The 15,690-nt window shown below is 47.6% G+C and overlaps 1 protein-coding gene across 12 annotated transcripts in view; it reads right to left on the bottom strand.

The window, feature by feature from the left end:
- ACCSL (1-aminocyclopropane-1-carboxylate synthase homolog (inactive) like) overlaps positions 1-15,690 on the bottom strand; it is an 86,299-nt gene that overhangs the window by 8,060 nt on the left and 62,549 nt on the right. The window contains exons 1-11 of one of the 12 annotated variants that reach the window (XM_014558838.2): positions 14,623-14,759; positions 11,451-11,568; positions 5,844-6,400; positions 4,612-4,671; positions 4,081-4,151; positions 3,623-3,692; positions 3,336-3,402; positions 2,275-2,372; positions 1,939-2,016; positions 1,469-1,569; positions 294-383 (exon numbers count right to left, since the gene is read on the bottom strand). In XM_014558838.2, coding sequence (XP_014414324.1) covers positions 294-383; positions 1,469-1,569; positions 1,939-2,016; positions 2,275-2,372; positions 3,336-3,402; positions 3,623-3,692; positions 4,081-4,151; positions 4,612-4,671; positions 5,844-6,400; positions 11,451-11,472 — 1,214 coding nt within the window. In that variant the 5' untranslated portion in view covers positions 11,473-11,568; positions 14,623-14,759. Of the gene's footprint in view, positions 1-293; positions 384-1,468; positions 1,570-1,938; positions 2,017-2,274; positions 2,373-3,335; positions 3,403-3,622; positions 3,693-4,080; positions 4,152-4,611; positions 4,672-5,843; positions 6,401-7,086; positions 11,361-11,450; positions 11,674-14,622; positions 15,624-15,690 lie in introns of those variants that run through there. The other 11 variants (XM_032488505.1, XM_032488506.1, XR_004323166.1 and 8 more) reach the window with 11 other exon arrangements.

Raw genomic sequence — 15,690 nt, 5'->3', positions numbered from 1 at the left:
TTGTTTCCCTGTACACTGCTTATCAAGAAGCTCCTACCCTGACCTTCTGTAGGGATTTATCCTGACCTTTGACAGTGCACTTTCTGCCTTTCCCTACAGTTATCTTGTGTACAAAATGGCATTTAGAGAAGACGCTTGAAGGGAAAGCCAATGTTTTGGTCACTTTCACACTCGTGGTGGCTGGTGGCTGTTAGTTCAGTTTCTAGCACGTAGCAAATTAAGTTTATAGCACATGAACTCAAAAGCAGAAACTTCATGGTTCTCATTCCCAACTCCAGCTGAGACCAACTCACCTCTCCATGCTCAGAACACTACGGAATGTGATGGACTCATCAAACACAGACAGCATGTAAATCTCATCTATAATCACGTGTAGGCTGTGCCTGCAGGTTAGACGAAAGGGGGAGAACAATATCTAGGATCTCTCTAATCTTCTCTTGCTTCCTTTTATGGTCTTCTCTGGACACAGATCAGATACTCCTACTGCCCCGGCAGCACACCCAACCCTTCCAAAAGGCATGGTAAGGTAGAAGAGGGTTGTTCACCAGAGAGGACCTTTCACCCTGACTTGAGGGTACTAGGAAGGAGTAGGACCTAAAAGACATGCGTGAGAACATCTCCCTAACCCTTCAACCATCAAGCAGAGACCAACGGGAAGGGGCTGGGCATCCCAGGGAATTTTCGTCTGGTCCAGTCAGGAGCTTCCACTCAGGGCCTGATTTGAATAGTGATATTCAGGGGGCTAAGGGCTCATGTACATCATCTTTATTCTCCCAGCAGCCCTCTGAAGCAGGACCGTTCCCTCCAACTCACAGATGAAGAAACTAAGTTTCTGAGAAATAAAGTTAATTCCCGCAATTAGCTGGTGCTAGAGCTGGATTGTGAACCTACTTCTGTCAAATTCCGGCCCACGGCATCCAGCATTCTTCCTCTTGTCCCCATGTTCTGCCTTTAACTGATCTAGATAGTTATGAAGTTTGAATAAGTGTGTTTCTTCCAGAAAATGGAAGACTGTCTACCCTAAGAGGGCTATTTTCAGACTCCAGAGAGAACTGATGTTAACATGTTCTTAGGAATGGGCCATGAAAGTTCTACAGGGACATGTCTTCACCCCACAAGGTCTAAGAGTCTATCCTCCTTGGCACCTCAGGCCAAGTAGTTTGGGAAATGGATGCTGGGAGAAAGTACTTATGCTGCAAGAAGTGGAGAAGCAGCAGAACTATGTGATGACTGTTATGCAGATATGGGCACGTGGGCAAAGGCCAGAAAGGAAACGGTAAAAGGGTTTGGTTGAAATAGTCAGCATGTGGGTGCTTTTCATTTCAATTTCCACTAGTTGTACATAACTTTACAAAGTACAAAGTAAGGATATTTAGGGTATATTATTTCTGGTTTTGACTTCTTGACTATAAGTGAGAGGGAACCCTTTTTAGGGACTTCATCTTGTCTCAAGGGGTGGAACTCATACTTCTTGGCAAATTCCAGATATTCCATCAGTGAGTCTTGGGAGTAGATGTGTCCCAGAGGATTCTGAGGGTTGATTAGCACGAGGCCTCGGACCTTTTTCCCCTAAAAAGAACCGAACAGAACCAAGTGAACACGAATCCTTCACATCTACATCAAGTTCAGAAAAGGATCAGGTCAGGACACCCAGTACCGGACACCAGGACACCCAGTACCGGACACCTAATCAAGGCTTGGGTGAGATCCTGCAGGAGCTACTATCACATTGTCCACAGAGTGGGGATCAGGCAGAATCTCTGGGTGCTGCCATAGATGGGGCTCAGGGCTCCTAGGGGGACATGCCCCTGGGGCACTGCCTCTTTTGCAGAAGGAGCCCACACTGTCTAGGTCAACAAGTTGTAATACAGGAGTCTCAGTACTCAAGGCCTTTCACGGGCAGCAGTGCTTACCCTGAAGACGTGGTTCCCTCCTTACCTCAAGCTTAGCATTGAGCAGGGCTTGCTCCAACTTGTCCACGGTGAGCTGGAATGGATGTGTGTTTGCATCACTGACCTGGAAGATAAACACTACCTGAGAATTGCCTACCTGGAAGCTCCCAAGCCTTGATTCCTCATTCCTGTAAACCCCAAACAATCCTTTACCTTCATATCCAGGGCACTAGTCCCACATGTCTTCTTTGTCTTGATTTCTCCAACCTTCTCCCATCATCACTTATATGGGAGGAAAGCAAGGTCCCCTACACCTTTGAAATGCCCCTAGAACATTCCATCACCTAGATGGGCTGAGCAGGGGAAGGGAACCTGTACTGACCTGACTCTCCAGGTCGACAGGAACTAGATCAACCTTCGCATACAGGTGGGCACTAAAGACGAAGTCACTATAGGTGGGAGTGGGGACCAGAAAGGCCTCTGAAAGCACAGAGAGACCAAGTTGTCAGTGCAGGGTCTCCTAGTCAGAACCTGCCAGGACCCCCGGGACCAGCAGCAACACAACCCTCAGAGAAGGTAGGCTGGGTAATCCCTCCTACTTAGAGATGAATGCCTTGGGGCAGGGCTCTATTAAAGTTATCCATTCTTATAAACATGATTTGGGGAACAAAACTCAAGTTTCCTCTTTGTGGGCACACTAAAGGAGAAAAGGGATGAATATTGCTGGAAGTGACTTGGAATCCAGGGACTCAAGCCAGGCTTGCTAGAAGGTAGAGCCCGGGTCATCCGGCAAGCCTTGTCAGCTCCGGGTCAACACTGGAGGCTGAGGTTCAAGCACAGGGAGGGCTCTTATTGCTCTGCGTGGCTCACGTGATCTCACAGGCCTGGTGAGCCGATGGGTCCTTTCCTCCCCATCCACTCAGCCTCAATGATGAGCGAATCAAGGACCCACTCCTTTGAGTGAAACTGGCCATCTCGGTAACAAGCCGCCCATGCAGCAGGCACATGAAGATCTGAGGGTTTTGTTTCAGGTTGTTAAGAGGCATTGTTAAGAACAGATCTCTCAAGCCTTGTTTGGTCTAGAGCTCAGTTTTCAGGTTCTTTGTTTTGAGGAGACAGAAAATCTGTATAGTTTAAGCCTGGTTACCAGGGTTCTCTGCTTTAGAGTTGAGATCAAAAGTCCAACACTATGAGTTGGCTCCCATTGTCACCATTCCTGGGGCAGACCTCCTTGAGGATTGTCCCAAGTTACTATTAAATGGGAATCTAAATCCCTTGTTCCTATATAAATAGGGGTAAGACGTTCTAACCAGGGCAGAAGGCACGCCAGCAATTTAGGGGAAAGGCCTGGAGTCAAGATGCTCTTCTCCCATAAGGCCAGTGCCCCGGTGCTCCTGCCCAGGTGCTGCTACTCCTGAGGGAGAGCAGAGCCCACTGACTTACCACCTGGATCACACAGAACCGTGGCCAGTGCGGAGAAGACAGAGGAGCAGCCGTTTAGAACAACCACCTGAAGAAGATACACAGAAGGCAGAAGTCGAAAACCAGTCCCCATGGAAAGGGTAGTTCTCCTGTCTCCCTCCCCCTGGGAGGACAGACATAAGCAGTCTCCCCTCCAGGACCCATGGCCTTCCCTCCGCCCTGACTCTGAGGGGCTCCACTAGAAATGCAGAGAGGCCTCCAAGAACACAGTCCTCCACCGGGGTGGCAGGAAGGCTGGAAATACTCACATTTTCCGGATCAAGGGGGGCCGGTGCCTTACAGTAGTAGGTCAGGAACTGGGCCACTTCTTCCCGCAGGCTGTGGACAGACTCAGAAAGACCGTGTGGTTCTCAGGCCCGTGGGCTTTCATCTTTCACAGTCTAGACTTCAGTCTTTTTGACAGAGCAAAGCGTCCAACCTCCTTTTACAGAGCTTACAGGGGACTGAGGCTCTCAACTCCCCAGCTGACACAGACATTAACTGTGAGACTTTGGACAAGAACTCGAGCCTTTTGAATTATAGGGCAGTGCACTTTCTACTACTCCAGCCTGCCTCCGATGGTATTTTGTTTTAGGCATTTTCTAGAAATCATTACCCAAAGAAATAGGTAGGTAGGCAGTGAACAGAGAATCTGGCACCTTGAGTCCTTCCTTGGATGAGGACAGGTGCCTGTGGACCAGGAGACCACAATCTGGAAGCTACTTACAATGGCTGCCCTCTCCAATCAGAATATTGCAGAAGGTCATCATCAATGTAGTTCATGTCACTCCGACTCAACTGTGGACAAATAGAGCATGAGGACAACCAGACCAGGGAAGCCCAAGAGGCTTCATCTCATTCCTAGGATGCACATGGGTGTTTGCCCTACACCACGGGGCCTCCCGGAGGGAAACGGGTGTACATGCCACATGCTCCCTAATGAAAGAAGCCTTCAATTCATTCTTGTCAAAGATTACACAAATAGATGATCACAGGGAAGTGTTTGACAACCCCCCCCCAAACTCTACATTTGGGCCAGAGGCTCCCTTGGCAGCTTACCCACCATATACCCACCCAGAGAACACTTCCTAACACAGCAAGGCCAGCCAGGAGGCTAGACGTGCTATTCTAGAAGCTATTTCCTCACTCCCTTTCCCAAACTTCTAAGTCTTATTCCTGTATATACCGCATGCCAAAGAACATTCTGGAGGGCTCACGCCTGAAGGTGGGTCCCAGCACAGCCCTGAACATGGCTTACCCTTTCAGTTAGCAGATCAGTACAGAGCTTGTTCTCACTGGTACCAAGGTTGATGAAGCCCTGGAGATGGATGGAATCTAATCTCAGTTCTCTTGCCCTGCCCTTGCTGACCCCTTTAAAAATGGCCCAAGTACTCATGCTAGCTTAGCTCAGATGGAGATCTCACTGCTCCATGAAGCAATGCAATCCATGTTTGACAACTTTAATGTTAGAAAAATTTCCACAAACACAGTATCTTATGGCTTGCCAATCTCCCCCTTTAGAGCCATGTAGATAAAAATAATAGTTACATTACGTACCAGCTATCATTCACTGAGTTCTTACTATGTTTCAGAAGCTAGATTAAGTGCTTCATGTATATTGCCTTAATTCTCCTAAGAAAAAGTTCTATAATGATCTCTGCTTAAAGAGAGTGAAGCTCAGAAAGGTTGAATAAACTACTAACCATGTGACCTTGGTGATGGGCAGAATTTCACCTGCCTGGCCCCAGAGCCTGGGTCCTTAACCACCACAGGCCCTGCCTGTATCCACCTCTGCTATTTCCACTTCCATGGAAGGGCCCTTCAAGTTACTGGAAGAGGTATGATCCTTCAGAGGCCAGTGGAGATGCCTGACTCACTTGGCCCCCAGAAAAGCAGACGGCCACTGGCCACATATCACTTAGGTGGTTACAGAAGGAAAGGTGTGACTAGTGTGGTCCTCCGCCCGCTGGCTGGAGAGCTGTTGTGAAACTCCCTTGCTGGAAAGCGTTCTGTTGATCCCCGTCATCCTTAGGATAACATCCTAATGCCTCACAATGGCCTAACTCCACCCATACCTCTTGTTCCAGCACTGTCTCTACTCTGGCCACAAGGACCTCCTTTCCCAGTCACCCCAAGCTCTTCCCACCTTAAAGCATTCACACATGCTGTTCCTCCATCCTGGAGCCCCCCTGCCCCACGCCCTGACCACCACAGATTCAGACTTTAAAACACCCTCCCTGCCACTTTAAGCAGGCATCCCCTTTGTGATCTTGGAAACATTCATATTCATTTCCCCAATGACTGACCCAGCTCGTCAGCTTTCTTGGCCACATCACCTTGTTTCTGGGCCCATCCCCTGCCCTTACATATAAGGAGACAACAGTGCCTACTTCATGGGGCTGGGAAGAGTCAGTGAGAGGGCACAGGACTCGGCACAGGACTGAATAAATCCTAGAGATGGGGGCCCTCGAATATGTCCCCCATCCTCACCAAAGTGTTCTTGTCCTCATGGTATTTGTTTCCTTGGTAGGTGTTGTAGTCCTGGAAGCTGCCGTGGTATAAAGCAGAGGTTTCAACCCCACGGTTGGACAGGACATAGTTGATAGATGTATCTTCAAAATTAGTCAGTTGGTAAAATATCTTGTAAATCTGCTTGGATACTTGGGCCTGTTCCCTACTTCTGACATCACCCTTAGAGTCCTCAGAAGGGCAAGGTGGTTGGAATTTCTGGCCTCCGGTGGCCCCAAATTGTAGGTGGTTGACCATCTGGAACATTAAGCGACCCAGGAGGGCTTCCTGCCCCCAGATGGGCTGATTGTGCCCCTGCTCCTCTGGCACCAGGTCCTGCTGCTGGTGCCTGGTCGCCAGCTGCGTGATGTGATCCGCCACGGCCTGCTGCAAGGACAGCACCATCTCCATCAGACAGGTGTGGATGCTATGGTTCCTGAAGGCCTGGTCCCACACCTGGCCGTCAGACATGTGGGGGATGTCTGATGGGTTACTCCTGCTCTGGATACTCATATGGGCCTCATCTGGCTGGCTAGAACCTGCAGAGAAAGAGAGACGTTCCACTGCAGCAGAGGAGACTCCCTGAGCCTCAGGTCCAGGCCTGAGCTCAGGCTGGTCACTGGTCCCTCCTCCCGCCAGGCCTTGGCTGTAGGCCCAAACTAGTTCAGTAAGAGCTGCCTACTCATTCAAGGGCAATGCCTAGGTGGCCCCCAGCCCACGCACTGGAGCACCGTCCTCGTGTCATTAACACGTGCTCTGAGGAAGAGCCTTAGGGGCTACTTTGAGAAAAAGGGGGGAACTGAACAGGTAGGTTGTGGATTCTTCAACCACAGCAATTCCTGCTTCATAGAGTTCTAAGTGAGAAAGGGATTCTGCTGCTAAAAACAACAACAAAACAAAAACAAAAACAAAAACAAAAACAAAATAAGCAAGACCTGTCATTCTTTTAGAATAGGGGTAAGAAAACTACCGCCCAAGGGCAAACTAGCCTTCCATTTGTTTTTGTAAATAAAGTTTTATTGGAACACAGCTGTGTTTGCTTGTTTCTGTATTATCTATGACTGCTTTTGTACAACAGCAGCAGAGTTGAATAGTTGTGACGCAGCCCACGTGGCTCACGAGGCCTAATATATTTACTATCTGGCCCGACACAGAAAAAGGTTCCCAACTGCTGTTCCAGAATGTCAGCCCTACTTTTTGCCTTTTTTCCCCAAGTTGGCCTTACCAGATGTTCAAAGCTCAGTCCTTCCAGTCCCCTGCTTCGTATCACTTCCTGTGAATGCCTTTCACCTGCTCACTGTGACAGCCACCTTGGACTTGCATCACTGGTAACCATGGGTGAGAGCCATGGTTCTCGAACTTTAAAGTCCACCAGAATCATTTAGAGGGTTTGTTGGGACACAAATGGCTAGTCCTCATCACCAGATTTTGTTTCAGTAGGTCTGGGGTGGGGGCTTGAGAATCTGCAGTTCTGACAAGCTCCTAGAACTGTATTTTGAGAACCTCTCTTCAGACTTACCTTCTGTCTGAAAAAAAGTCAAAATGCTGAATAAGACCTAAGAAACATCTTTTTAAGGTCTCAAGGAAAAAAAAAAAAATCAGATAACAAGAAGCCAGAAGGTAAGTAAATTTTAGGCTAACAGCTGCTTCTAATTCATTATGACAATCCTCATATCCCCAGACACTGAGAGCTTTTTTTAAAAATCTAGACTCATGCACTTCCCAACAAATGTCATCTTCTAAGTTCTTCTTCTACATTACACATCCCCCATCCCCAATATACAAAACCTTGTTACTTCTTTTATAGGTTTGTGGCACCAGTACTTCAAAGTACTGGGCACTCAGCCCAACCTCTCCAAACCATCTTTAGTTGCTTGAGATGTTCCCATAGCAACTTGTACTTCTCTGTAATGACACTTAATTTTGTTACTCGTTCAGTATCTGCCCAGGTCAGCCTTTGTCATCATATCCTTAGCCTGGTGCCTGGCACATAGGTAATTAGTGGGAGAGGCACACCACAACGATGTGGCCGAGTTAGTGAAGAAATGAACCATGACTGAAGACTCTAAGTTATGAAAGATGGAGCAACAGCCAGATAAAGCCACAGGACAGAGGTGTACCGTGTCCTGAGTTAGGATGCCAAACTTTCATCAACAGGGATATAAAGAACCTCACTCACCAGTATTAGAAACATAACTATTTAGAAAGAAATTGAACAAATAAAAGCTCTTATTCTTGGACCAACACTTTGTTCCACAAGCAAAAGCTTCACTCTGGCCCAAGCTCCCTCCCCTAGAAGAGGGTAATTTCAATGGGGCTCTCAACTCTGGGAGTAAGTAGGTCACACTGTTCTTCCAGAAACTTGGATAACACAGAAGGATAGTTCAAGGGTCAAGTAGGATTCTTTTGGTTTTGCCTTCCAAAAGGTGGTACGCATCATCCCTGTTGGTCTTGATGAGTGCTGGTGGGAGGGGCCGAGATGGCAGAGATGACCTCCCTTCTTTGGGCAAGAAGCTATCACCAGGGCACTTCTGCCTTCTCCCAGGGCTGGGCTGTCACATATGAAATGTGTTTCTTCTATTTCACCTTAATAACTAAATCAAAGATGTGACAGCTCTGTAGACAAGCACACAGGCCCAGAATTTAAGCAGTTCTACCAGTTCAGGCTAGATTAGGGATTCCCTTGGACTTCTTACCCTGGAAGTCCTTGCTGTTAACAAGGTCCCACTACTCTGCCCCATCCACCCAGCCCTCAGCCGGGGACTCCAGGTTCAGAGGAAACAGGGATCAGGATGCAGTAGGGAAGCTGGAGGCCAGTGTAGCCCAATAGGCCATTGGAGGAAGGAGGCTGGAAGCAGTTGGAATGAGGACCTCTCCAGGCAGGCTTATGGGCCAGAAAATAGGGCCAAGCCAAGTAACTGCAAAAAGTGTGTTTTCCTGGTAAATATATTTTCTGATAAGGAAGCGAGTGTGCAGAGAGACTAGGGGGAACTTAGAAGTTAGACCTCTGCCAAGACTTGTCTTTTCTATAGGAAAAGTCTATTGTGAATGACGTTGTTCCACAAAGGCCATAATGTCCTTAAATCTCAGCCCTAAGTTGTCTGGTTGGGATACACGGACCCTCTCCTCAAGTCTTCTTGGCTATACCCTTGGTTTCAATATTTCTCATCCTTCAACCATCTACCTCCCAAGACACACTCAGGGGCCTTCTACAGAAGCAGTGTCTCAGAACCAGCCCACTGGTGCCCTCTCATAAGAGCTGAAAGACAGATCTTAAACAGTAGGAACTGGGAATGGGGAGTGAACATGGGAAATGAACGAGGAACAAGGTCTCCTGTCCATCTGGGATGCCAGCACCTGGGTATACCGTTTATACCAGGTACTTCTACTCTCACTTTTCCTAGCTCCTTACAAGCCCTTCTAGCTCTGTCTTGCCCTCTGGCCTTCTTTCCCTTTGCCATGCTCCAGCCTCCCCTGCTGTCTCAGTACTCCAACCTAATTCAGATTTTTCCTTCTCAATGTAGTAATTATGAGAAACATTGTCAAGTCTTCTTTATGTGCATGGGAAGCAAGGTGTCTGGGGATATAAACCCCTAAATACAAGTTGCAAAACTGAAAAGTCAGGTAAAAGAAGCCTCAAGAAGCTTCGATTCTGTTTTTTAGTCGCCACTTACCAATTGTAGGATGTTGGAAGAATTATCTCCCCTGTCTGGGCATCAGTTACTCATGCAAGATAAGAAGATACTTACCTCAATTAGAGGTTAAACTGAAGCTCAATGAAGACAAGTAAGTTCTAGTGTTCCACAAGAGAACCAGGATTTAAATCTAAGATCTCCCACTTTAGCTTATAACTCGTGGGAAGAAGAGTGAATTGGCAGAAAACCAGTCCTTGCACAGACTGTAGCTTGGCTTCACATCACATAATGCCCAGGAAGTCTCAAGTTTTGAAGCTGGATTAACTCATCCAACAATATTGTCATCCTGTACTGTTGGAGACTCAAAGTCCCTGAGCAGGAGCAAACAAATCTGGAAGCAGTTACCTTAGATTGTAGATTTCTCAAAAGGATTGTTTTTCAAATACAGTGTCCAGCACAGAGAAAATCCAGACACATGAGTAAATAGTATGAGTTAAAACCAGCACAGGCAACAAAGACCAATTGGACTTGAGGTACTAGGGGCAGATTTTAAAATAGTTGCTTTTCTGTTTAAGGAGATAAAACCTAAGCCTGAAAGTTGACAAAAACTGAAGTTATTAAAATGACAGATTTAAAGATGATAAGAGATTCTAGATGTTAAAATACAATGACAAATGAAATCTCAATGGAAGAATTTAATAGCCTATTAGATACAGCTCAAGAGAAAATAAGTGACCTGGAAAAAGAGGCTGAAGAAACTTTCTAGAAAGTCTTCTTGGCTAAACCTTTGGTTTCAATATCTCTCACCCTTCAACCATCTACTTCCCAAGCCACACTCAGGGGCCTTCTATAGAAACAGCATCTCAGAACCAGGCACTTCTTTAACCTAAGAAGTCTCTTAGCCAAAAAGCCAGCCTCCGACTCAATCAAAAAACTGAAGGGTTTGAATTCATAAATGGGAAATAAGGCCACTCATTGTTGCTGGAAATAGCTAACATTGTTCCAGACATCTCAGCCAGAAATATTAGGCAAGGAAAGAAATTAGAGTTAAAAGCAGGGATTTAGATTCTTGCTATCCACAGATTACTACTGTCTACCTAGAAGACATAAAAGAATTAACAGAAACTCTACAAGAGAATTTAGTATAGTTATAGAATAGGGGCCCACTTCATCTTTTTGTAAATCCAGTTTTACTGGAACACAGCTACACCCATGCTGTATATACATGCTGGCCAGACTCTGGGTGTAAATACTAGACCAGCATTTTCCACCCGGGTCACTTACCTAATGATTGAGCCCAGAGACGGCCCAGCAGCCTCGTCTACATGCAGCTTCATTTTCATTTAATCCTAGCTGCTAGGAGGGAAGGATTATCCCCAACTCTCAGATGGGGAAAATGAGGGCATAATTTATGACCTGCTGTTGAATTTAACACATTCCCCCAATATATCCAGAATGAGTATGGATGATGTAAGGCTATCTGGAGGTCACAGACGGAAACCACAACATTTTCAACAACTAACACTGACTGGGCACTGCCTCGAGCCAGGCTCTGGTCTAGGTTCTTTGTACGCACCACCTGATTTAATCCTCAAAATGGCTCTATCAGGAGGGTATCACCATTAGCCTTACTTTACAGATGAGAAAACAGAGGCTCAAAAGCAGGAAGTGAATCACACAAGTTCACACAAGTAGGATGGGAAAGGGGAGCTTGAAACCCAAGTCTGTGAACCCCAGGCCCCACCGTCCTCTTAACCATCCCTCTGTGAAGCCTCTCACTGGAAGGACACAGATACCCTCAGAGCTTGGCATTCACTTTCAGGGATCCAGAAGACTCATAAGTCCGTCGTTAGTCCCGCCCTGCAGGAGCCCAGGTGAAGCCCAGGCATTGTTTGGCCTGAATCCCCCTCTTACCCCACCTCCAAGGCTCCTGACCTGGCCACCCTGCACTTACCTCTGTCCATGTTTTCACTCATTTCTTCTCTGGTCCAAAATCCTTAAGTTGTTCCTAAGCGTTGGAGCTCAAAGACCTCTCCACCGCCCTCCTCCTCTCACTGAGCTTGCTTCGGGCTCTGCTTTTAAACACAGGTGGTTTTAAGGGCAACAAGAAGCTCCGCCTTGTCCTTTCCAAGGGAATCTCCCCAGAAGTTCTCAATTACCTGAAATGGCCTTTCTTTCTAAAAATAAATTTTTTAATTTATTTATTTACTATTAATTAAGGTACCATTGGTTTATAATATGATGTAAGCTTCATGTGTGCAACATTATATGTCAACTCTGTACACACTACAGCATGCTCACCTCCAAAAGTTTGGTTTCCACCTGTCACTGTACAGTTGACCCTCTTTACCCAGTTACCTGCCCCTGTCCCTGCTTCCCCTCTGGTAACAGCTACTCTGTTCACTGTATCTACATGTTTGTGTTGGTTTGATTTGGTTCGTTCATTTATTTTGGTTTTTTTGTTTGTTGGGGGTGCATGTATCTTTATGAATTCGTGTTTTTATTTCCTTTGGATAAATACCCAGAAGTGGAATGTAAATTGATGCAGCCACTATGGAAAACAGTATGGAGATTCCTCAAAAATTTGAGAATAAAATGGCTTTTCTTTGCACCATTAGAGAGGCTGAGCAATTCCCACATCTGGGAGAACTCCACTTTGGAGCGGCGGTTCCCACACTTTGGAGGCAGTGGCATCACCTGGAGAGCTTATAAAGAGGCTCTTGGAAGTGGGCGAGGACCTGCGCCGGGGTAGTGGCTCAGGCCCACCAGGTGATCTGAATACTTAGCAATGTCTGAGAACCACTGGAGCAAGTGAATCTCAATTAAAGCACAAACGAGCTGCTAACCTTGCCCGTTTCTGGGGAGGCCACAGTTGAGAAGGCTGCGGTGGGTTAGCCTATGGCAGGAGGGACAACTTGACGAGGAAGCCCTGGAGGGCTGGTCCCACTCCCCACAGCCCTACCTGACTGCATAGAGAGCAAACCCACCCAGTCTCTCTGGTCTTCAGTTTCTCCTTGTTAAAGCAGGAGGTCATGAAAGCTCCCTCACAAAGGATGATGGGAAAGGCGTGTGTGAATGAGCGCCAGGCATTTGGAGCTCCTGGTCGGCCTTCCCTGAGGTCAGGAAACAGAAGCAAGGCCAAGAGCAGCCTATGATTGGAGAACACCCTGCCTTGTGACTGTCCTCCAGCTTCAGTGGGTGCTTGTTTGAAATGCGGAGGCCTGGGCTCCACCACGGGATCCAGATTCATCAGGTCTATAATTGGGCCGAGGAGTCTGCATTTTAGAACAAACATGGCAGGTGATTCTGGATTACTCTCGGCGAGATGCTGCCCTCATAGACTGCACACCGAGAGGAAGCATGAGCAGTGGGCAGGCACTTCCCCGAGAGAGTTAGGACCTCCCATATCCCCCAGCCTGGCCTGCACGGACAGCCCATCTCCTGTCATTTATTTGTTTGCTCCCTGTTCATTTAAAAACACAACTATGATAAACAAGTTTATACTGTACAGCACAGGGAACTATATTCGATATCTTGTAGTAGCTTATGGTGAAAAAGAATATGAAAACAAATATATGTATGTTCATGTATGACTGAAACATTGTGCTGTGCACCAGAAATTGACACAACACTGAAAACTGACTACACGTCAATAAAAAAATTAGAATTCGAAATGCAAAAAATAAAAAATAAAAACAATTCAGCAGGTGCCTATTATGTACCGAGCACTGTGTTAGACCCTGAGACTCTCAAAATAAAGGGACAGTTCCCTGACTTCAAGGAGCTCCAGAATACGCTTTCCCATGGAAAAGTCTGATCACAACTTTCCTTTGCTCAAGATCCCTCAGTGATTCCTCTTCACCTCACAGGGGTTATAAACTCAAACACCTTCAAGGACATAAACCATAACAGATGTGCAAAATTGGCTAAGGCAAAGGGGAAGATTGGGGAGGATGTCAGTGAACAAAAGCCTGCATATCCTCTTATATGGCTTCAAGTTAAACAAACAAAGGGCCAGCACCACCCAACAGTCTGGTTTTACCTATTGATTTCCGCCCTCCGGCCATCAGTCTGCAACCTCTGAATCCAAACTCTTTCCTGTGGCATACCAGACCTCTAGAACGTTCACTCACAAGTACTCCCTAGTCTCATTCTTGCACCTCTCTCCCCCCTCAACAGCCCCCAAGCACTGAACCTCCTGTAAGTCCTCCCACACACCGTGATCTCTCATTCCTCCAGGCTTTTGCACATGCTGTTCCCTCCACTCAGAGAGCCCTTTTTGCAGACCTACCCACTTGGCAGTCCTCCAAGTCTACGTGTGCATGTCACCTCCTCCAAGGAATCTTCCTCCCTGACTCCTTAGGCAGGTTTAGGGGCCCAACCCTACACCCCCATGCTCTTTGTGCATGCCTACAGTATACAGCACAGCAGTCAGGCAGTGCTTTGAGGCCTTTGCTGTAGCTGGGCCCCAATGCCTAGACCACTCTGCCCCCCAGATACCTGCTTAGCTCACTCCCTTACCTCCTTCAAGTCTTTGCTCAAATCTCCCCTTCTCCCTGAGGCTGACTATAACTACTGCTTCAACCAGCAACCTCTTCCCACCCCCAGCACACTGCAGTTCCCCTCTCCCTTTCTACCTTTCACGTCTTATTGCACTTTTCTCCTTCACATGCACTCTACACTTAACTATTATATGCATCCTCCCTTCCAAAACTCCACGAGAGCAAAGGGCTTCCATTGTCTGGTTTACTGATGTTTCTCAAATGCAAAGAATGGTGCTTAGCCCATAGGGAGCTCAACAACGTTTCTGAATGAAGGAACAAGGGGACGAATGAATGAATGAACCAATGAACGAATGAAGGAATAAAACAATGCAGTTATCTAAAGTCTGGGTCCCCTTCTGGATTGTAGGTTTCTCAGCTTCTGCCTTAGTTCCAAGGTACACAGAGGTTCTTGGTTAGTGTTTGTTGACAATTATCTGTAACTATTCAGTGAGTGACTAAGGATGGGAATGAAGGAATCAATCGATTGCAGTCACCAGGTGCCTGCTGATGCTGGAACAAAGACTTGCCCAGAGAAAACCCCACTTTCCCCCCAGTCTCCGCCGTTTCCCACATCTGGCTCACCTCTCCTGCAGAGTGCAGGGGCTCCGACCACCACAACTGTAGCATGGCTTCGCCAAAAGGGGTCGCCAAACCCTTGTTTTCCTTCCTGGTGCGGAAAACTCAGGGCAGACGCAGAGAAAGCGCAAGTGAGAGGACGGAAGAAAGGTGGGCAAAGAACTGGACCCCCCTCCCAGAGCAGCCAGCGCCCTGCCCGCGTGGCGCGTGCCCGCGGAAGGCTGGCGACCGAGCTCGCGCTGACTGCCGGATCCCGACGAGCCCCATCCAACTCAGCGCGGCAACCGTGCTCCCAGGATCTTTTAGATATGACCCCGGGCGCAGAGAAGTTGGATGCCTTAGGCAATGTCGCACAACTATAAAACCTCAGGGGTAGGATGAGAATCCAGATTTGCTGAGCGCTTTTGTTTCCTCCCTCCACTCCGCCCTCCTCCCAAGCTCTTTCTGGCATCTCTGTTCCAACAGCAGAGCAAGATTCCAAGTCCAGTGTCTGGCTTGGCCCAATTTAGAAGGCCCCTGGATCCTCTTTCTTGGTGGGGAAAGCATGGAAGTAGGCAGTGGGAGGAGAGGAAAAGGCAGAGTTTCAGCTGCCCTCAGCACCCCCCCCCCTTTTGGTATCACCCTTGCTCCCTTGATTTCAGCCCCTGGACTTTTAAGTAGCCGCTTGGTTACATGCCAATTCACCTGGGAAAGAAGAGCCTGGCAAGCACAGAGGTAAGGCAGGAGGGAGAAGAGACTGCAAAGGGTCCCCTATCGCCTCCGAGAGCTAAACAGTAGGGAAACTGAGACCCGAGTTGGGGCTACCTGAGAAAACCCCGGTCTATGTACACCTGCTGCCAGAACCTAGGAGTCTGTAATGATGGGCTCTTTTCGCGGACAAAGATCCAGAGTTCCAGGTACTGGGCCTCTCGGCAATCCAGTGAGGAAAGTATCCTTGGCCCCATTTTACAGATGGGGAAACTAAGTCCCAACAAGTTTTCCTCAGCATTGCTCAAGTTCACACTGCTTGCACTGGCCTGACTCTAGGTGTGTCTGAATCCAGGCCTAGCGTGTGTTCTCTTTCTGGATTTCCCA

This window comes from Camelus ferus, chromosome 10 (assembly GCF_009834535.1).
Source record: "Camelus ferus isolate YT-003-E chromosome 10, BCGSAC_Cfer_1.0, whole genome shotgun sequence".
NCBI classification, from domain to species: Eukaryota; Metazoa; Chordata; class Mammalia; order Artiodactyla; family Camelidae; genus Camelus; species Camelus ferus.
The sequence above is the reverse complement of the archived record's forward strand: the minus strand, read 5'-3'. Positions and strand labels throughout refer to the sequence as shown.